At 44.5% G+C, this 23,072-nt stretch overlaps 1 protein-coding gene across 1 annotated transcript in view; it reads right to left on the reverse strand.

The window, feature by feature from the left end:
• Window positions 1–3,378: 3,378 nt before the first annotated feature.
• Window positions 3,379–23,072, reverse strand: part of LOC137326603 (potassium channel subfamily K member 10-like) — a 41,185-nt gene continuing 21,491 nt past the window's right edge. The window contains exons 6-7 of the mRNA XM_067991868.1: window positions 10,148–10,290; window positions 3,379–6,171 (exon numbers count right to left, since the gene is read on the reverse strand). Coding sequence (XP_067847969.1) covers window positions 5,566–6,171; window positions 10,148–10,290 — 749 coding nt within the window. The 3' untranslated portion in view covers window positions 3,379–5,565. The remainder of the gene's footprint in view (window positions 6,172–10,147; window positions 10,291–23,072) is intronic.

A 23,072-nucleotide genomic window follows, 5' to 3' on the forward strand; every position in this document is an offset into this window, starting at 1 on the left:
ATTAAAACAATGGGCCGCTGCTGGCCACTGCTCACCCCCACTTCCGATTGCAACCTCAACTCCTCCTAATTGTCCCAGCCACCCCCCACCCCCCGATCCTGGCCACTGCTACCCCCATCCAGGTCGCCCCTCTCCCGATCATCCCCCTCCCGGTCGGACCCTCTCCCAATCATCCCCTTTCCGGTCGCGCCCTCTCCCGATCGTCCCCCTTCCAGTCGCCCCCTCTCTTGATCGTCCCCTTCCCGATCGCCCCCTCTCCTGATCGTCCCCCTTCCAGTCACCCCCTCTCATGATCGTCCCCTTCCCGGTCACCCCCTCTCCCGATCATCCCCCTCCCGGTCGGACCCTCTCCCAATTATCCCCTTCCCAGTCGCCCCCTCTCCCGATCGTCCCCCTCCCAGTCGCCCCCTCTCATGATCGTCCCTTTCCCGGTCACCTTCTCTCCCGATTGTCCCCCTCCCAGTTACCCCCTCTCACGATCGTCTCCCTCCCAGTCGCCTCCACATTCCGGTCTGCACCCTCTCCCAGTCACCTTTAATGACTTACCTGAGAGCCGCTGTTGGCGATGCAGTGGCCCAATCTCGAGGTCTCTTCTGCAGTGAGCTGCCTGCGGACAACCATTAGGTGCCCGCAGCTCGCCAGTTCCATGATAATGAGGCCCGAAGCCTAATATTAGGTGCGCCTCTCTCCTATCCATTCAGGCACAGAGATTATTTCCTGTGCCTCCTACGCACCCATTCCTGGGAGTGAACAAATTTTTACACACAATGTTTACAGAATGCACTACAGAAAGACAAGAATAATTAACTCCTGGTGGGTAAAATTCAATGTTATAAGCTGGGCTTCTTCATAAATTTGAACATAGTTTAGAACGCTCAATCTAGGTTTTGGTTTGTAAATAAAGTATAGAGATTTATTATTTTTTAACAAGGGGTAAATTTCTCCTTTAAACATCTGGATCTAGTTCATCCTTTCTCTTGGTATTAATAGGTTACTATCAGTGGTGAATTCTTCCTTACCTATTGGAGTATTTTCTTCTCCAGACAGGCTAGAAGATTTAAATCTATCCTGTTTCACCATCTATGCTAGAAATTTGATCAGCACCAGCGCTAGAGTGTGAAAGGTCAATTCAAACAATAGATTTGAGTTGGGTTGCTGCAAAGGAATTTGTAAAGGACCACCATGAATATCTTTGAATAACAGCTGCATACTGGCAAGCGGAAATCAAGGCAACTTTAATATCTGAGATAAACAGGATTTTTTGGAAAAAAAGATATTGGTGCAGAGGTCAACTTTTGAAAATAGTGAATTGTGAGGCTATAAAACCATGGAAGTTTACAGCACATTTGGCCCATCACATTTGTGCCGGCTATTTGTTAGAGCAATCCAAAACTAATCCCACTGTCCTATCCTCTCCACATAGCCCTGCATCTTGCTCTGCTTCAAACATTTATCTACTTTCCCCTTAAAAGATGCAATTCCCAGCAAATTTCTCCTCATTTCTCTCCTCACTTTCTTAGTAACAATTTTAAATCGATAAACCTTCACACCGACTCCCCAACCAGAGAAGTAGTCTTTCCCTATTCACCCTATCAAAACCCCTCATTGTTTGAAGAACTACTATTAAATCTTCTGCTAGCCACACTACAAGTCAGTAATTCTGATATACCCCCAGTTACTTACAGTGGCTTTGGACAAAGGACGATCCATTTACCAGTTGTCATCATGAGGAAAATCTAAATCACATCCCTGTATTTGAAATGATAAGTCTCAGAAGGATATTACCAATGTGATAAATTCACATTTGGTCTATGACTTAATAGAAAAAAAATTAACTTAATATCTCACGGTGTGATAACATCATAGCTGGAATCACATTTTTCTGCCTCAATGCTGCTGAAAATTTTCTGTACTCTGGAACTCTACTGGTGTGGCACTAGTCTTATGCAGAGGTGCATGGATGATCACGGCTTCTTTCGGTGTTGTGGCTGGCTGTAAATTTGGTTTTTTTTTACCCTTGTTATGACACTTTCCATCACAATTATAAATCACAATAAATAATAAATTACAATGTAGAACACATTTTACAACCTCTTCCCTTTGTATGCAGTAATAGAGTTAAACATTCCCGCTATTACACATCTCGTCATGAACATAGTGTAATTTTGGGCAGGACTAAGTGTGTGAATTTAACTCCTCACTTCCATTGAGAAGATTTTTAAGATGCTGACAAAATGTGAAAGACAACTCACATGACATAATGGGGAATAATAAAGCATCCTTTATACTTGTGATGATCAGCAATAAAATTAAATAAATATTAGATTTAACTTAATTTTTTAAAAATCATGCACCTGTTGTACAAAGAAGGAATAATGGATAATCTGTGGATATATCTCATTTATTCCTTCCAAAGAAAGATGAACACAGCTCACTTCTGACATTATCATATTTTGAATATTGGGAGTAGATTTTCATTTGTACTGCCTGGGCGTAAAGTATCACCTGGGCAAAGTGCAGAGAGGAAAATCGGAGGGGCGAGGATTGCAAATTAATGGAATGAAAGTCAGGCAGACTCCACTGTGGGCTGCAATTCTCTCTATGATACATTACGCCCAGGCAGATGAAAATCTACCCTTAGCTCTTTCCCACTTATGGAAAAAATTAAGCATTCCACTGTTCTGATTATGTAACCTCTGTTCTTGTTGCACCTAGTTAAACAGTTGTTTGTTTTTGCTGGGAATAGTGACAAGGGTGACATTTACATAATTTTAAATAAGACCAGTAACAATGGAAGAAATTTCCTATTCAATGATATTCAACTGTTAATCATTAAAGTTCTTTCTAACATTTTCCTCTCTATATCCATGATGTCACAGTTGATGATTGTTTGGTCCACTTAGTGCTCAAACACTGTGGTCAGAGAAACCTTATGAAAGTCAATAAGACTCAGTTGGCCCTATTTTATATTTTATCCAACTGCAGGGATCTGCAAATGCAGTTGAATCCAGTGTAATGAAACTAGTGCTTGAGCAATTTGGAGGGAGGAGAGGTGGGAATCACCCACGGTATAGCATTATAAGCAACTTTGAAGTAACTTACTATTCCTTTAGTTGTCAATCGTCTGCACCTTTTCTGTAAAACGTCATGTGTGGTCATGGTGTCGTGCTACCATTTTCAAAAAAACTAACAATTTAAAATATGTTGGGATAAATTGCCTTTGGAATTTCCTGCTCTGTGCGTTGTCATTTCTCTTTGATGCTTCAGCAGAAAATTTCATTTTTAGCTTAGCAGAATTCACATTGTACTTTAGTATTGAAGTAATGCCATAAAATGACACAACACAAATAAATAGAAATGCTATTCTTTTGAGGAGCTCATAATGCAGATTATATTTTCCCATATAAATTAGTGCCCAATGGGTTTGTAGAACATTATTTATCTGTTACTTTCTGGACATAAAATCATTTAGGTCTGATACAATATTGTCATCAACACTGACATCAAAGAATTACAGAAAGAAAACATCTCAAAGTTATTAATTTTTTTAGTAAAAAAATAATTGTACAACTTCACAGTAATAAAGAAATATGAAAATTGGATTGTTCATTAGTAACGCTCAACCAATAACATCGGATCCTTGTCACTTGACCTGTCGTATATGATCTTACATTATTCCAATGCTGTTTTAAAATATGATTCTTTGATATTCGATACTTAAGAACACACATACAATTTAGCCCTGAAACTCATTGGCCTTTCTGGCAGACTCCTGCTGTAACTTTAACAGGAATCCACTGGAACGGTCACAAAATCAGCTGGGACCTAGATACGCCGGGTACAAGCAGGGAGCAGGGACTCCCCAAGTCAAGAGTTCCCACACCCCAACCCTCAGCCGGAACCCAGTGTAGAGTCAGCACTGCACCTAGGGAGACCAGGTATACCTGCGCCAAGAGATTTGTGGCCAACCTAGGGCTCCAGGCCGGGATCAGAGCCTGGGCTCCCAAAGATGAGGGGCCATAATTTAAAAAAATATATTACAAATGGCTCCCTGACACGATGGGGTGCTGCTGGGGGCACCATTTTTCCTTTCCGGGAGAAGAGGCAGAAAACCTGTACAGTCCCCAGCCTGGCAAGCTTCAGCTGGTGTTTCCAGATTCTTCTGCCAGAAGGCTCTGCTAATGCAACCCCAAACCGTAAAAGGCCCAATTCTTGTGGCCCTTCCCCTAATTCTGTGAGCTTTGGTGCAGTTAGCGGCAGAGTCCGGGGTGGGGGGGGAGCGGATACCGGGGCTTAAGCCTGGATGTGGTCCCCCCACTCCAAGGATTTTCAAGGTCTTTGTGTTTTGCATCAGTTAAACACTCCCTTCAAATTGCTGAGGTTGCAGGTTCAAGTCCCAGCAATATCTGACATAAATATATCAGGTAGCAATCTGAATCCGTGCATCAATCCCCATCCTAAATGAGACACTCCACAGAGAGGTTCTGACCTGGGGAGAATATCATTTTTGTGCTTTTTGAACTGCAGTACCTGCACTCAAGGCAACTGCGGGGTGTCTATCCTGTTTTTCCAGCCTCTTCAGCAGGAGGTTGAATAGAGGATGGTAGTCTTAATATGGGGGGCAAGACAAAAATGGCACAACATGGATTAAAATACCTGCTTAGTTTTATCAGGCTCTGTCTTCATTTTATTGATGTTAATTTTCAAGAACCAATACCAATTAATATTAATTGCAGAAGAATCATAGACAACAAGAGAATGATCATAGATCCATACACCAACATGCTTTCTTTGAATTATTACTTTTGTGTAATATTATTCCCAACACCCTATATTTTTAAAACCTAATATAGGAAACTTTGTAAAAGCAGGACAAGAGAGCCCTGAGAAATCAACATTTATCAAGATCAGTCCTAGAAGTTGCTTATTAACTTATAAAGATATGGACATGCAGACCATGGTCTTTTGTTGAGTGCTTATGTCAGTCTTCAGCAATTACACTAGGATATTGCAACGGTATAACTCTGCTGCATTGCTCTGCTGCAGAATTTTTATGTCTATCAGAAATGTAACATCTTCAAAAGGCTTCACAGCACACGTCAAGCAGATGCACAAGGTTCCAAAAACAAACTGATGTTTGTTTAAAAATTGTAGAATGGTTATAATAAATTAGTGGAAATAAATATTCCAAAACTGAACCCTTTCAGTAATAAACATGTACAGAGCTTTAGTGGGACTTCTGATAACAATATACAGAGCCATCCACTTCTTTCCTAAAATATACTGCATTGGTAATGAGCACTAGGTCCATGGATAATTTTTCCAAGTTTGTATTAAGATAGTCTTCAAACACATTCCCATAGATCAAAGAGATTAATTCAAGCCGATGTTTGATATTTGGTAGTTCAACCCTTATATCATAGTGGCACAATAAATCAATCTAAAGGTTTGTGTAGACCATGCATGTGTGAAAATGGTTTTCCCACATATTTAAAATGATAAGGCACATGTCAGTAGTTTAAAAAATCTCCAAACAAACTTTTTGTATTGTTCGCCGTAGTGTTTTCATATCTTTTTTTCAAGTAATTTCCTATTCTCTGGATTTTTGGTTTCATTAGGTATTCTGCCATTCTCTACTTCTGAAAGCTGAACATAATTTGTTATAGCTAGAACATCTGTGTTGCTTTCTTTCTCTATTTCCAGTTCCTTTTTCTCTTCATCCAGCGTGCAATTTCCAAATGTTTCATATATTTTTCTAACATCCTCTGGTATCTCTTTCTTTAGTTCTTTATTTTTGTATCTCTTGGCTCCTCTTGCTGAAGATCCAAATTTATTGATGATGTTGTCTTCTGAAGCTCCTTGTGTGTGCTTGTCATATTGCCTTGTTTCTTTCTGCTGTAGATTGTTAGATTTGCCATTTATACTTTCCTGAGATGATGCTTTGAATTGACCTGTCTCTAGACCTGCGAATGCTAACCGTTTCTCTGGGGAGAGCATGTCCAGGGAATGGGCTCGTTGGTCCAAGCCAAGCCGCCTTCGCTCCATGTTTCGGATGGTTGCTGCCCTCTGAAGTTTGTCGTGAATCTCCACACTTAATCGTCTTCGTGTTTCCCTGAACTCGGCTGTCACGTTTGCTTTCCATTCAGCGGCGTGAGCCTTAATTTCACCAACCTGCAGGCACATTGGAATCATTATTTATTGTTACACAAACATGAAGAGTGACTCAGTAATACACCAACTGTAATGTCTGCAAGCTCAACAATGGTGTTAAATAAAGGCAACTTTACATGGAAAATAGCAAGAAAAACAAAAACCATGCGCATTTGTATCAGTGTCAATGTTTCTTCCTTGCCACAGTTTTATTTGCTGCTTTAGTAAGCAACCATGGTAAAGTGTCAAAACCCATAATGCAGAACACCAAAACCAAAAAGAATAAAGGGGAAGAGAAAGCAAATCAGGAAGTGATAAGGAGACACCAGGGCAGGCTTTTAAAAGTCTGAAGTTTCCTGAGTTATCCAACTGAGCCAGCAGAGAGGCATTGCTGATTTCCTGCAATCAGATTTTACATCCTTTCTGATCAGCCTTTACCTGTACTTACTGTATATTTTTTCCAATTTCCTGTACAGCCATGGGCACAAACACACCAAGGTAAAGTATGATACAATGAAACTGTTTCTACATATTTCTTGGTGTGCTCCAAGGTTACAACATTTATATTGTTTGCTCATATTGCCTTCTCTCCCTTACTGTTTTTCTTCCACTCTTTTCCTTCTTTGTTTCTTTCCAACTCCCTGCCCTCCATATATTTTCTATCTATCTCCATTATTTCTCATTTTATTGTGATGTGTCTTCCAGTCGGATGTTGCAATGTCTCTGCAGTTAGTTGCTGTAATATGTTGACCCTTAGACGACCTCCCACCAATCACTAATGGCATCAGCCAAAATTGTTTTGTTAAAAAATGCCTGTGGTTCCTATGCTATAGGGAGAATATGCTCAAGATCTACTGGCACCAGTTTGCATTCAGTAGTCTCATCATCTTGCAGGTTCTTTTTTCCACTGTGATATTTTGAAGTTGTAGATGGGTTTGTTAAATCTTTTCATGTTGAAAAGTTTGCGAAATGTTGGAACTTCTGTATGAACAGAAGCAAAACTGTTGTGCAATTTATTTTAAAAGATGAATTGCCAAAGTATTTTTTTCTCCAGCAGTGGATTGAGCATTTTGTTTCCCTCACTTTAGATAAGAATTATTCAATTAAGGCAATTTCTTAACCACCTAAAGTGCAAAGCGATGAAGCAAAGAACCAAACACTCCAATCTGGTGGCTGAGTTGTGGAGACTTAACCTGTTTCTTGAACCATCTACTCATTAATATGTACAATGGAGCTTTTCCTTTTGAGTTTCACAAGGTCTTTAAAGTATACAAATGGAACAAAATATTTAAATGAATGAGGACTGCAATATAATAAGCTCTAGATTTTAAAAAATGAACAATCATCTCTGATGATTTCTAAGGGAAATTCCTTGTCGGTTTCAAATTCCCAGGGTACTACATTGAGACAACCTGACTTAATTTCAGTCTAGAGAGCCCATTAGAGAGCAGACTTTCATTACATCTGTCTAAGCAAGTCCCACAGGTGAAAGAAGAGTGGTCTAATATAAAATGCCTCACACCCTGTCTTCTCAAAACTAGAGCCATGAAATGCAGGGTGACTGTATCATCCTTGATAGGCCGTTTATGAGCTTTTGCAAATAATGCACCTCATTAATGTCTGTCGCATCCTTAGCTTTTGGGTTATCCCTTGAGGTACGGTCGTGGTTTAGAACTGAAGCCTTGCATTATAACTCTGATTATGTCGGAGGAGACCTGACTTTTCTGCCTCCGCTTAACTGCAGAGGCAATGATCATGCTGTGGGCTGTCTCACAGACAACTTCAACGACTGGAATAGCTCTTCACCTAGCTGTAAAGGTCTCAATGGCATCAAATTGTTCTGCAACAAAATCCTTCCAGGTCACTGCAAGGAACACCTGCCAAACTAGTTCATATCTGTATGACCCCAAATAGAAGCCTCCACTCAGCAGAGTACAAGTATAATGGGTTCCGTGTCACCACCTATTGTACTGTCGAACACACGGTGGGGATGCTAAAGCAATGATTCTGTTATTTGGACCAGTCAGGTGGTGTTGCTTTCTACTCCAGCCAAGGTCTCCAAAATCACCATCGCCTACGTCCTGCACAATTTTGCCATCCAACGAGGAGGGAGCTTGCAGCAGCACGATGAGAAGGCCAAATGAGGCTGCACATCCACTGGAAGAGGATGAGGCAGGGGAGGAAATCTGCATGGAAGGAGTTGATGTACAGGCAGCGAGATTGGTGTGGCATTCTGCTATCAAGAACTTTATTCAATATTGGATACTCCCGTCACTGGACAAATTTGTTTTTGCTATGATAACTCACACATAGGGCTAAATTTTAAAAGGGTGGCGGGAGGCGTCGGGGGGGTCAATGGCGTCCGGCAAACCCGAAAAATAAAAACTTACCTTTCCCCACGCGATCGCGAGGTAATTGATGCTCATTAATCTTGTTTCTGGGTTTCGCGCCCAGCAGCCAGCCTGATTGACAGGCTGGCTGCCGACAGAAGCTGCAACGCCGAGGTGGGGGGGGCGGAGAAAGAGAAAGAGAGAGACGTCATCCGGCACTGCAAGAGAAAGCGGGGGGGGGGGGGGGGGGTTGGAGACAAAGATGGGGGAGGGAACAAAGATCGGGGGGGGGGGATATTGGACATCGAAGCGGGGGGGGAGACCTCAGAAACATTGGTGAGGGAGACATCAGAGAGGGAGCCATCGGGGGATGGAGACATCAGGGGGAGAGTCATCGGAGAGGGAGATATCGGGGGGGAGAGACATCAGAGAGAGAGACATTGGGGGGGGGAGACATCGGAGAGGGAGACATCGGTGGGGGGAGACATCGGAGTGGGAGACATCAGAGGGGGAGACATCGGAGAGGGAGACATCGGAGAGGGAGATATCGAGGGGAGAGACATCGGAGAGGGAGACATCGGGGGGGGGAGACATCAAGGAGGGAGACATCAGTGGGGGGGAGACATTGGAGAGGGAGACATCGGAGGGGGAGACATCGGAGAGGGAGACATCAGGGGGGAGACATCGGAGAGGGAGACATCGGAGAGGGAGACATCGGAGGGGGAGACATCGGAGGGGGAGACATCGGAGGGGGAGACATCAGAGAGACAAGGACATCAGAGCAGGGGTTGCAGGTGACAGTGTTTCAAAGGTAGGTTTATTTATTTTTTTACGTTGTGAAATGTTATTTTATTTCATTTATTTACTTTATTTTTGCCTGATCCGGCCCTTCACGCCTGGTTGAAAATCATTTTAACTACCTAATATGTAAGAAATAAAGTACCATAAGTACCTCAATGAGATACATTTGCTTCTTTAAATATCGTATTAATTGCCGGCGGGACTTCTGGGTTAGGGAACGGCGTGTGCAACTCAAATGCGTCTTTGTGAGACGTGGAAGTCAGCGTGTTGGAGCCGGGTTCGCTTCCCACTCCTCATTTCCCAGATTTTCGTAGTCCGCCCCATCCCCCCACAACGCACCCGCACTTCCATTTTAAAATTGAGCCCTTTGTCCCACCCGAGAACATGCCACACATTCATTATACTGAAGCTGAATGGCCATTTTTCAGTCCCCTCCCACCTTCCTCCTTGTGCAAAGTAGCACACAGACTGTTTGTGGTGGCAGTACTGACTTGGAGCAAGGTATTCGTGTGCTCTACGAGAACTGTGTCCTGTTGCTTTTGAGCAACAAAAATGTGCTGAGAAAACGGGCAAATGTTATCTCCAAGGTTGGCATGCTATCTCTGAGCAGCAGCTCAACATCTAGATTTGTTTCATGCCTTTTTTCGATGAATAACAAGCATGTATACAAAGATGGGTACAGTTATCTTGGCATTTTTCCTGATGTAATTGAGCTTCTATCGCATTTGTTCCCAGGGTCTGTTGGACCTGGGATACTACATTAACCTGCTCTGCAACCTCCGCCTTGGACATGTACTTTAATTAGCAGGTGGCCTTTAGCTGCATAAAGAATTTACATGTTTACAAAAGTAAATACAGCATCATACCTCTTCCTTTGTTTTCTTGGATATTGCACGAAGCCAGTCTCCAATCATGCTGAGGACAGCTGCAAAGTAGGCCAGACCCACTAGAATCCAGAACCAGACTAATGGCTTATACCATTCGCGATAATGAATAGCTATGTTTCCGCCTGAATAAACAGATTACACAGAACTAAGTGCACACATTTTATAGAGATATAATTTTTAATTGTTTCTTTTTATTGCACAGTATATTTGAAAATGAGAGCCTGTTTCTTAATTTTCAAAGATGATCTAATTCCACAGCAACCGCTGTCCCTAACATCTACCACCTGCTGTAATGATTCAGTGACAGTTAGATCACAAACACAAGACATACATTCAGCACTGTCAGAAACATTGGTGACATTCAACGTTTTGTAAAGCATTTTTTGTAATTGTTGAAGTTCACAAAAATACTCACCAGCTCAAAAAACACTCAAAACAGCAATAGTTTTTATTAGCGTTAAGTAAATTGGCCTTGGTTCAAATATTTGGTTTGGCCAAAACTGGCCTAAGCCAATCAAACTCAGAGCTGGAAACAAATAGTTAAAATTACTATTTCCAATTAGAAATCAATAGAAATAGTACTTAATTTGTCACAATCAGCAATATTTTGCTTACACAAATGTGTTCCTGCCAGTCTGGCCTGAAATACAATACTAGTCGCTGTTTTGTCGGTCTTCAAGATGGGGCATCTGCCCTGCAGTTTCTGTTGCCATTATTACAATCCTCTGTCACATTTTATTTACACTAATTTATGTTATGCATCTTGCTCTTTCAATTATTTATCTTTTTATACAGAGTAATACATTAAGCCATGAGATTAGTCTAACATAGGGCCCTGCAATTGGCAAGGTATCAAAGTGTGCATGAAGCAAACCAATAGATAAACTTAGGACATTTAGGGGAACAGAGTCTGAGGCCACAGTGTGCTAATCATCCCTGAACCTTTTTTTTAGCTCTATGTAAGATCTGAACTTATCTTAAGCCTTCATAAGTTTGAAGATAATTTAATATCAGTTGAGACCGATATCCATAACAGAACAACAGAAAAAGTGAAATCTGCAGTTTGAGTTATTGGATGAATTTGAGTTATATTTTTATTTGGAAGAACATCTGTTTACATATGCTTAAATAGTATACTACTCAAGTTGAAAAATAGATCCCTTGAACACTTTATAGCATGTACAAAAAATCAATTTTCATGCTCTCTACAGAGCATTCTTAGTAGAATATAACTGGTCATTTTTCTTCTGAATGTGCCAGTTGTTAGAAAGCACTTCAGATGAAAATTAAAATTCAGTCATCTGTTTATACTTTTACAAAAGAAGTGTATGCTTCCATTTTATCTAATTCTCCCCATTTTGATAGCACTCTAGCCTCTGAGTCAGAAGGTTGCGGGTTCAAGTCCCACTCCAGAGACTTGAGCACAAAAATCTAGGCCAACACTCCAGTGCAGTACTGAGGGAGTGCTGCACTGTCGGAGGTGCCCTCTTTCAGATGAGACGTTAAACCGAGGCTGAGTCTGCCCTCTCAGGAGAATGTAAAAGAGCCCACGGCACTTTTCGAAGTAGAGCAGGGGAACTCTCCCCGGTGTCCTGGCCAATATTTATCCCTCAACCAACATCATTTAAATAGATTATCTGGTCATTATCACATTGCTGTTTGTGGGACCTTGCTGTGCGCAAATAGGCTATCACATTTCCTACCTTACAACAGTGACTACACTCCAATAGTACTTCATTGGCTGTAAAGCACTTTGGGACATCCTGAGGTGGTGAAAAATCTTCCTTATATTTTTGGCCTTTGGAGGTTCATCAGACATCCATACTTTTTCTATCTGACAGAGTAGGGAGGTGATCTATTCCCAATCCTCTGATCCTTAAGTTAGCTATTAGTTTGGTTGCTCTTTTCTGCACTGCCTCCAGTGCCTGGGTATCCTAGCTGCAGTATGGCGTCCAGAACAGTAGTCCAGGTATGGCCGTAACAGTACATTGTACAGACTCATTATCACCTCCTGGGATAATAGGCTGTTTAACGTAAAGGAAAATCCTAATTTTTAATCCCTACTTTTCTTCCTGATGGTGCTGCGTGTGTACCACCAAAAATCCTCCCCCAGAAGGAGAAGGCAGTTGGCACTGCATGGTTATTCATGCTGAATTTCCACAAAGCATATGAACCACGCAACTGGCCCTACGCGGCTTCAGATAACCCTTATCCTGCACAGGCATTACCCATTGCTGCTGCACCCATTATCCACACACAAGAAACTCAATTTCCAGCTCTTAATGTAACTCCCTCCTTAACTGGTGCATTTATGACAGGGGTTGCATCAGGGTAATAATCATCTACCAGTGAGCATCCATAGAGGATAATGTGAGGGTAAAACACCAAGGTATAAACATTAGACACAGACAATCAATGCATTTGAAATAAACATTTGGCATTTCACTCTTGTATTTGCTCCAGTGATTTCTTAATTCTCTACAATTTCAACAAGTACACTGTATAATTTCTCCAACAAGTATTAGTAGCAATAGGATAACTAGCCAATAATTTGACATTGGACTCCAGACATTATTGCACTGTAATTTATGGGAATGTTTTTAAAAGAGTTGTACTTACACTAAAAGCCACTCCAAAAGCAGGGCAAAAGAGTAACAATTTAGTTATTGTGGTAATTGTTTGTGTCCTGGCCAACATTAATCCCTCAACCAACAACTAAAAAAACAGATTAGCTGGTCATTTATTTCATTGCTTTTTGTGGGAGCTTGCCATGCACAAATTGGCTGCTGCGTTTGCTACATTACAACATTGACTACATTACAAAAAAAAATCATGAAAGGTGCTATATAAATTCATGTCTATCTATATCTACCTTACATGAACATTGCTTCAGATTTACTAACCACTAAAGCTACTGATAGTAACACAACTTTATTCGAGTTTTGTCATAATCCATATAATTATCTTTACTACTCTGGCACAATGCAACAGGATGAAAATGTTTCAACTATCACATCAATGGGGCCGATTTTCGGATGGCCGAGAGGATGCGTTAGGGGACCGGGGGCTCTGAAAATGGCAGAATCCTGGAGAGGGTTCGGAGCCCGGCTCCAACCCGCTGACTTCCGGGTTCCCCAATGACGCATTCGGGTGCGCGCGCAGCTCCCACATGCAGGACTCCCACCGGCAATTAAAGCCGGCGGGATGATCATTTACATTGTTATTTAGATAGTTGAGGTACTTGACAGACCTCATTGACTGGAGATTTTGGCAGTGGTGCAATTTTGAAGGATCCTCAGCGTGTTTCCCATGCTGTGGGAAACACTCCCTGTTGGAGCAGACGTGTTTCAGCCAGCAGCCAGTGGGAGATGCAAAGGATTATTTGACAGTTGGGGGGATTACCTCATTTATTGCAGCAGGGCACTCTGTCACTTCAGACAAAGGTTTGGCTGCAACACCTTTGTCTTTCCACTCAAAATTATTAATTTATACCCTAAACTCTGCTGTGCAAACACATTTACCTACTTTGCGGACCCCATCAAACTCACACCGTCAGGATGAGGGGCGCCATAGCTGAATTCATCACTTCATCCGAGGGCAAGCAACATCACCAGCCTCTCCAGGCATGCCGTCCACCTCCGCCACGTGGAGCTCCACAACACAGTGCTGCGCCACAGGCACCTGCACAAAATAGTCGTGCAACTATACATACACCCACTGTAGGGTGACCCAATGGGTGGCATCAAGTGTGGGTGTTCATGGTGAACCTCATGAAAGGGACATACTACACAAGCCAGTCAAGAATGGCCAAGACATGGCAGTAGTAGTAATATTTAATATGCCATTAACAAAAATCAAATATAAATAAAAAATATGACAAACCGTCGAACACCCTTGTGCATCCCCTTTGTGCTCACAAAACCTTTGCCTTATGCTTACGAGTACTCCTATGTGGTATTTTCCCTGTGACTGCAGCAGAGATAGTGGCAGGTTGCTCTTGTTCATGCCCCGACCGATTAGATGCTTTGGGCCTACGCCCTCTGGGTTTCGGTGCCCGTGAGGGCCCCTCCAAAGACTGCTCCACCTGCACCTGTGCCGGGGCAGACTCGGCCATCTGGAGAGGAGGCAGCATTGCGGGTACTGGTTGACAGGGTGGCAATGGGTGAGACATGGGAGCGCTTTGAGTGGCGTCCCCACTTCCATGTCCCCTTTCGCCATCATCCCTCTCCTGGGCTAGGCCCACATCGCTCCTACCACCCTGTTGGATGAGAGTTTGGAGGACAATTGTGAAGCCTTGTAAGGCCAGTGCTGGTGTATCTGCCTGCCTATTTAATGCTTCAGAAAGTTGCTCACCCTGAGTCTGAAGGGCAGTTGTCAGGGCCTCAGTGGACTCATTGGTGAGACGTGCTTGAAGCTCGAGGGAGGCTAGCCTTCTCGCCATCATAGACATTCCTGCACTTACCTGCGACACTATCTCAGAGATGCCCTCATGTCCCTGTGACAGTATCTCAGAGATTCCCTCCTGTACCTGTGCCACCATTCCACTCATGCAGGAGTTGGACTCCTCCATCCTCTGCGCGATTGTGGAGAGTGCGTGTGGCACCTGTTCCAGCACCTCGCAAATGTGCTGCTGCCCCTCAATCATTCTCCTTTTAAAGGATGGCCCCCAGGGTTCAACATCTGTGTCCAGCTGAGCAGAGCCTGGAGAAGAGTGCTCCCACCGACGTGGACTCTCCACAGTTTCCCCTGCCACCAGTGTCTGCTCGTGCTCACATGTGTGTGGTGACTCACCATGTGCGACCCCAACTAAGTGAGGATGGGGACCCACCGAGGTGTGTGTATCTGCGCTGGTGGATGGCTCCCTCAGATGTGATGGTGCACCCTCAGAGGCCGGCAGGTCCTCTGAGGAATCGCCCTCCGCCGTCACGGCGGTCGCTGAAGGCCCTGTAAGAGAACAGAAGGCAATATTAAGCATGATGACAGATGTTGAGGTGCTGCAGATGGCAAGGCATGTTAACATCATTTGCTATTGTGAGTGCTGAATGTTAAAGTTCTGTCACCAGCCATTTGTCGGGTGGCAGTCTCGGCATCCCTGACAGACAGGCACTCGAGGGTGCGGCTCAGTTCAAGATCCTCCTGTTCCATGTCCGCGAGGACGACCAGATGTTGCGGCCCCCTCTCCGGTCTTCGCCCTCTCCCATGCGTTCTGGGCTCTCTTCTCCTATAAGGGGAGAAAGCAGAGAGGCGTGAGTGAGGGATGGTGACGTGGCCAACCGCTGAATGCATTGGTTTGGGTGAGGCTGACTGTGAAAGAGATGCAACAGAGCATGAGTATGAGACAGAGCCATGACATTGTATGAGGATTGGGTTGAGTGGTGGTGGTGGGATGAGTACTGGGGAGGTGAGTAAGTGCAGGTAAGTTGAGGATGAGGTTTGAGTGGGTGTGAGGAGTGATGTGATAGAGTAGTGTTGGCAGTGCAGAAGGAGTTGTGGGGTGGGGGCGGTGATGTGGAAGACAGAGTTTAGGAGAATGAGTAAGTGTACTCACTTTGGCTGACCTAGTTAGATCATTGAAGCGCTTCCTCCACTGGATCCATGTGTGGGAGATGTTGCTGCTGCTGGTGACCTCCTCTGCCACCTCAAGCCAGGCCTTCTTGGTGACAGAGACAGGCTACTTCCTCCCGTCCGCCGGGTAGAAAATATTCCTCCTCCTCCTTGCCCCATCCAGTAGGGCCTGGAGTGAGGCATCGTTAAATCTGGGAGCAGCCTTTCCCCTGGTCTGCTCCATGCTGTACTTTTGGTTGTTTGCAGCAGGAGTAGCATTGGAGGACTGCCCCTTTAAATAGGGCTGCTCCAGCTGACAGCCTGTGATGCGGGTGCGCAGGTTGACGACGGGAAACCCGGAAGCCATGGTAAGTGGCTTCAATTTAACCGCGATCGCGTGGGGATCGGACCGATTTCACTGGGCGAGTTACCGACACACCCAGTCGCCACCCCCCCCCCCCCCCACCCCGCCCACTGCCATCCCGCCTCCCTGTTAATATCGGGGCCAATGTGTATTCCAAAATCATACACAGGATCTTGTTTTAGAAAACATCAATATTTTCCATTGGCTAGCATAACGGAGATGCAAATAATTACTCATCATTCATCACTCAAAGTAGAAAAGTCACCCAGTCCAGATGGGATGCACTCTAGGTCACTGAGGGAATCAAAGGTAGAAATTGTGGAGGCTCTGACCACAATCTCCCAATCCTCCTTATGATATGAGACTGGTGCCAGAGGACTGGAGGATTGCAAATGTTACACCCCTGTTCAAAAAACAGAAAAGAGATAGGCCAATCAGCTTAACCTCGATGGCAGGGAAACTTTTAGAGACAATAATCTAGGACAAAATTAATTGACACTTAGAAAAGTATGGGTTAATAAATGAAAGTCAGCATGGATTTGTTAAAGGCAAATCGTGTTTGACTAATGTGATTGAGTTCTTTGATGAAGTAACGGAGAGGGTTGATGAGGGTAGTGCGGTTGATGCTGCGTATATGGACTTTCAACAGACGGTTGATAAAGTACCACATAATAGACTTATTAGCAAAATTAAAGCACATGGAATTAAAGTGACAGTGGTAGCGTGGGTACAAAATTAGCTAAGGGGCAGAAAGCAGAGAGTAGTGGTGAATGGTTGTTTTTCAGACTGGAGGGAAGTATATAATTGTATTCCCCAGGTGTCAGTATTAGGATCTTTGCTCTTTTTGATATATATTAATGACCTGGACTTGGGCATACAGGGCATCATTTCAAAGCTTGCAGATGACACAAAACTCGAAATTTAGTTAACAATGAGGAGGATGGTAACAGACTTCAGATGGATATAGAGAGACTGGTGAAATGGGCAGACACATGGCAGATAGTGAAGTGTGACGTGATACATTTTGGTAGGAAGAATGAGGAGAGGCAATGTAAACTAAATTGTACAATTTTAAAGGGAATCAAAAGCAAAATACTGCAGATGCTGGAAATCAGAAATAAAAACAGAAAATGCTGGAAATACTCAGCAAGTCAAGCAGCATCTGTGGAGAAAGAAACAGAGTTAATGTTTCAGGTCGATGACCCTTCATGATCTCTGCTTCTTTCTCCAATTTTAAAGGGGGTGCAGGAACAGAGAGACCTTGGGTGTATGTACACAAATCATTGAAGGTGGCAGGACAAGTTGAGAAGGCTGTTAAAAAGTATATGGGATCCTTGGCTTTATTAATTGAGGCATAGAGTACAAAAGCAAGGAAGTTCTGCTAAACCTTTATAAAACACTGGTTAGGTCTCAGCTGGAGTATTGTGTTCAATTCTGGACACCATACTTTAGGAAGGATGCCAAGGCTTTAGAGAGGGTGCAAAAGAGATTTACTAGAATGGTACCAGGTATGAGGGAGTTCAGTTATGTGGAGAAGCTGGGATTGTTCTCCTTAGAGCAGAAAAGGTTAAGAGGAGAATTGATAGAGGTGTTCAAAATCATGAACGGTTTTGATAGAGTAACTAAGGAGAAACTGTTTCCAGTGGCAGAAGGGTCGGTAATGAGAGGACATAAATTTAAGGTGACTGGCAAAAGAACCAGAGGCGACATAAGGAAAAAAAAAATTAGGCAGCGAGTTGTAATGATCTGGATTGCACTGCCTGAAAGGTTGTTGGAAACAAATTCAATAGTAATTTCCAAAAAGGAATTAGATAAATACCTGAAGGGAAAAACTTTACAGGGCTATGGGGAAGAGCAGGGGAGCGAGACTAATTGGATAGCTCAACCAAAGGCACGATGGGCCAAATGGCCTCCTTCTATGCTGCATCATTCAATGATTCTATGATTCTATGGTTTGAACTTTACTGAAGCAGAAGTTGTAGTGACTAGGGGATTGCTATAGGTTCAGCAAAAATAATATTAGTGAATAATAAAGGTAGAGAAGGCATTTTAGTGGATAGGATATGTGAGCGATTTTGATTTGAGTCAAACAGTACTGCCACCGAAGCAATCTCAGGAGAAGCAACAGAAAAGGCTACAAAGGATGTAATATGAGTGATTAAATATTCAAAATATGCAACCTCAAGAGTCTTGCTCACACACTCAGTCATTTTGAGAAAAAACTTAAAACCTGTGCTTTACGTAGATAAATAGTTGAGAAAAATACAGCAAACTACCTGCAGGCCGTATTTTTCAAATAAAAATCTTCCTTGTAAAGACACACAAATTGGGTTAAAATGTACAATACCATATTATTGTTAGTGGATAATCAAGCCTTGAAGCCCCATAGTGTCATAAGTTTGAGCAATTATTTACTTATTGCAAATTATACTCAATGCTGCGCCTAAAATTCAGCCAATATGGACAAGTCGCCTTTGTGAAAAATTATAGGGAAGAATGTCTGATTCAAGTGGTTTTCTTGATCAGTGGCACATTGCTTTAAAGCTCTATCACTGGACAACCAGAGCAAATTAACTATGATCGGCCTAGAGTTTCCGTATGATTTCCGCCCAGATATCAGCTTAATCTGGGTGGAATTAAATGAAATAGCGCTAAAGATCGGGAAACTTGTAAGTTTAAGTGAGTTGCACCAATAACCACTTTACGCTGGAATATCCGTTGATCTTTTTCGCTGGTTGAAAAGTCCCTTCACCTGAAGCAGTCCCTGCCCACAAAACTGGCCACGGCCCCAGGTCAGAATGGCGAGTTTCTGCCGATTGCGCCCATTGTTGAGGGGGGGAGGTTTCATCACAATGCTCCCAGAATCTTGGGCACACAAGCAACCGCGGTCACATGAATCCTGCGTTAATTATCTGACCTGCAGTGACCAGCAGTCTATTGAAGCCTGACACAGGTGTGTTTCTCCTGCTGCTGCTGCAATTACTTTAAATTATTTTAAATTCAGTTTAAATTAGTTTAAATTCAGGTGATTGATCTGCTTTTGGAACAACAAAGACCTGTGACCAGCAGTCAATTGAAGCCACACAGGTGTGTCTTGCTCTGCTGCAGTAATTAGTTAATTAAAGACAGCAGTGACCAGCAGTCAACATAAGAACATAAGAAATAGGAGCAGGAGTAGGCCACATGGCCCCTCGAGCCTGCTCCACCATTCAATCAGATCATGGCCGATCTTCAACCTCAACTCCACTTTCCTGCCCAATCCCCATATCCCTTGATTCCCCTAGAGTCCAAAAATCTATCAATCTCAGTCTTGAATATATTCAATGACTTAGCATCCACAGCCCTCTGAGGTAGAGAATTCCAAAGATTCACAACCCTCTGAGTGAAGAAATTCCTCCTCATCTCAGTCTTAAATGGCCGACTTAAATATCCTGCGACTAGGCCCCCTAGTTCTAGACTCTCTTGCATGGGAAACAATCTCTCAGCATCCACGCTATCAAGCCCCCTCATAATCTTATATGTTTCAATTAGATTACCTCTCATTCTTCTAAACTCCAGAGAGAATAGGCCCATTCTACTCAACCTCGCCTCGTAGGACAACCCTCTCATTCCAGGAATTAATCTAATGAACCTTCGCTGCACCGCCCCTAAGGCAAGTATATCCTTCCTTAAATAAAGAGACCAAAACTGTACACTGTACTCCAGGTGAGGTCTCACCAAAGCCCTGTACACTTGAAGTAGGACTTCCTTACTTTTGTACTCCAACCCCCTTGCAATAAAGGCCAATATTCCATTTGCTTTCCTAATTGCTTGCTGTGCCTGCATGCTAACTTTTTGTGTTTCGTGTACGAGGACACTCAAGTCTTTCTGAACACCAACATTTAATAGTTTCTCACCATTTAAAAAATATTCTGCTTTTCTATTCTTCCTACCAAATTGAATAACCTCTCATTTTCTCATATTATACTCCATCTGCCACCTTGCCCACTCACTTAATCTGTCTATATCCCTTTGCAGACTCTTTGGGCTCGATTTTAGGGTCGGGTTACCTGCGGGTTTCCAGCGGGGGGGCCCCGAAAATCCCGATCTCCGATCACGTGACCGGATTCGGACGAAATCCCGGCCACTTCCGGGTACCGCGCTGACGTGCGGGGCTGCGCGCGCAAGCCCCGCTGGTGGGAATCCCGCAGGCAATTAAAGCCAGCGGGGTTCCACTTGAGAGCACTTAACTTGCTCGTTGTGGTCAGTTAATGAGCTGAAGCAGCTGTCAAAAGAGGAAGTGTGGGATTTTACGTTCAAAGCAGTCAGTTTCCCACACTGGGGGAAACAGGACCCTTCAAACCAGGCGTGTTGCAGCCAGCAGCCTGTGGCAGGTTCCAAGGTGCGCTCCACGGGGGAGCGCCCTCACCCACGCAGGAGGCCACCGCGTCACATAGGGCAACCCCTGCCCCCCACCACCCCCCGGCCAAGCCAGAGGACAGACCGACACGAAACCGCAGCCCCAGTCCGAGGACCCACACACCTACCCTGCACAACCCCTCAGACCAACACCTGCCAGTTGGGTGGTGTGTGGACACCCTCGGAGGACGAAGAGCATGACCACCACCAGCAGCCTCGCAGTCCACGCCGTCCGCCGCAGAGACGTGGATCCCCCCAACACGGTGTGGTTGCACGCCCACCTGCACAGCAGGAGGGAGGGCTACTGCAGAGAGAGACGCGTCGCAGAGGGCACTACCCTCGCCACAGGGTCCACAGACCGAGGCGCAGCTCCCCGGACCTCTCCCAGCAGCAGTGCACAGGGAGGCGCAGATTCGCTCGGCATGTAGTCGTGGAGATCTGCAGCCTCTTTCATGCCGAGCTGCTCCTGGCTGGCCCCAGCACCAACTGCTTACCTGTCGCTGGCAAAGTCACCACTGTCCTCCACACCTTCTCCTCCGCATCCTTCCAGGGTGCAGCCGGCAACACCGCCGATGTCTCTCAGTTGTCTGCGCGGACGAGCCCTGCAAATACACCTGCACCTACTCTGCAGTAACACGATGGGTGGCATCAGTGGTGGGTCCTCATAGTGATACCCAGGAGCGGGCATTATTGGACACAATGGACAGGATTCGCGGAGACATGGCAGTGGTGGTGTCAATATAATGTGTGCTGTTTGTGGCTCTGAAATTCAATATGGGTAACACCCATGACAAACCCTCAGACACCCTTGTGCACCCCCTTCATGCTGACGAGACGTTTGCCTTACCCTGCCTACTGCACATATGTGATGCATGCCCTGTGGCTGCAGCACAGGTGGTGGCAGGTTGAGTGAGGCTGGCCGTGAGGGAGATGCACGAGAGGGTGAGTATGGGATGGAGCCATGAGATTGTATGAGGATTGGGTCGCGTGTTAGTGGCAGGATGAGTACTGGCGAGGTGAGTAGGTGGAGGTAAGATGAGGATGGGGTGTGAGTGGGCATGAAGGGTGATGTGACAGAATAGTGTTGGCGGTGCTGAAGGAGATTTGGGGTGGGGGCAGTGTTGTGGCAGACGGAGTGTAGGGGAAAGACTTCGTGTTCTCACTGTGGCTGACCTACTGCGGTCATTGCAGCGCCTCCTGCACTGTATGCAGGTGGGCGATATGTTGGTGGCGCAGGTGACCCCCTCTGCCACCTCGAGCCAGGCATTCTTGGTGGCAGAGGCAGGCCGCTTCCTCCCGCCCGCCGGGGGGAAGATCTGTGTCCTCCCCCTCCTCCTCACCCCATCTGATGATATCTGGGGTGAGGCATCATTAAACTGGGAGCAGCCTTCCCCCTGGGCTGCTCCATGCTGCAATTTGTCCCATTGGTTGCAGCATCTGTCAGTGGAGGACTGCCCCTTTAACTCGAGAGCCTCCAGCTGACAGATCGTACTGCGCATGCGCAGCCCGCCCGACGCGCAGGCCAGCGCCGTGGACCCCGGAGGAGCAGGTAATTGGATCCTATTAGTGGATTGCCTGCTACGATCACGTGGGCAACCCACTAATTTCGCCGTTCGCGTTTTCGACGCTCCCGGAGGACCACCCGCTGGGAACCCGCAGGCCTGCTAAATTCGAGCCCTTTGTGTCCTCCTCACAGCTTACTTTCCCACCTAGCTTTGTATCGTCAGCAAACTTGGATGCATTACACTCGGTCCCTTCATCTAAGTCATTAATGTAGATCGTAAATAGCTGAGGCCCTTGTGGCACCCCACTAGTTACAACCTGTCAACCTGAAAATGATCCGTTTATCCCTACTCTCTGTTTTCTGTCCGTTAACCAATCCTCTATCCTCAATTATATAAATGTTTTACGGTGTGTTCTTCAGCCTCACTCTGAAGGGAAATTTTGTTCCCTTGCCTTTTATACAGCCACACCCAGCACCTTGAGGTCCCACTGGCCCTGTTCCATTCACAAATCAATGACGTTCAATTATGCTGCTTGATTGCACCGATTCATGAGTTTGTGCGAAAATTCAGCATAACTTCACCTCAGCAAAACTGACGCAGTGTTCAGCGCATTCTGGGCACATTTTGCCAATTGCACCCCTATTGGAAACTCCATGATGATAACTTTGCATAGAAACTTAAAGTCCATAATGCACCAGAGATTGTACAACTGTTACATAAGTTGAGTTTTAAGTTAATTCTGGAATGCATCAGGCATTGTGAACAGTTATGTTTTTTTTAATTGAGAGCACGTATTCCACAATTTTTACTGTCACTACAATTAGTTAACATCTTTCTGGATTGTGAAATAATCAAAGATAGCTTAAGCAGAGCTGTGGTTCTTAAGATTTATGCTTCAAGCTGTTTAAATTGTCATGATCACTTAGACTGTAACTAATGCAATGCTTTGCCTGCCAATGATCAACTCAGAATGTCACTATTTCCCAATCATGCTTCCCAACTGTGCAACAATATCTGGGATAGCTCAGGTGTTTGACTCAGATTTACATTCATCCCTAGTTAGACAAACTGCAGCAGCAACAAACTAAGATCC

The sequence above is a fragment of the Heptranchias perlo genome, chromosome 10 (genome assembly GCF_035084215.1).
Source record: "Heptranchias perlo isolate sHepPer1 chromosome 10, sHepPer1.hap1, whole genome shotgun sequence".
Taxonomy (NCBI): domain Eukaryota; kingdom Metazoa; phylum Chordata; class Chondrichthyes; order Hexanchiformes; family Hexanchidae; genus Heptranchias; species Heptranchias perlo.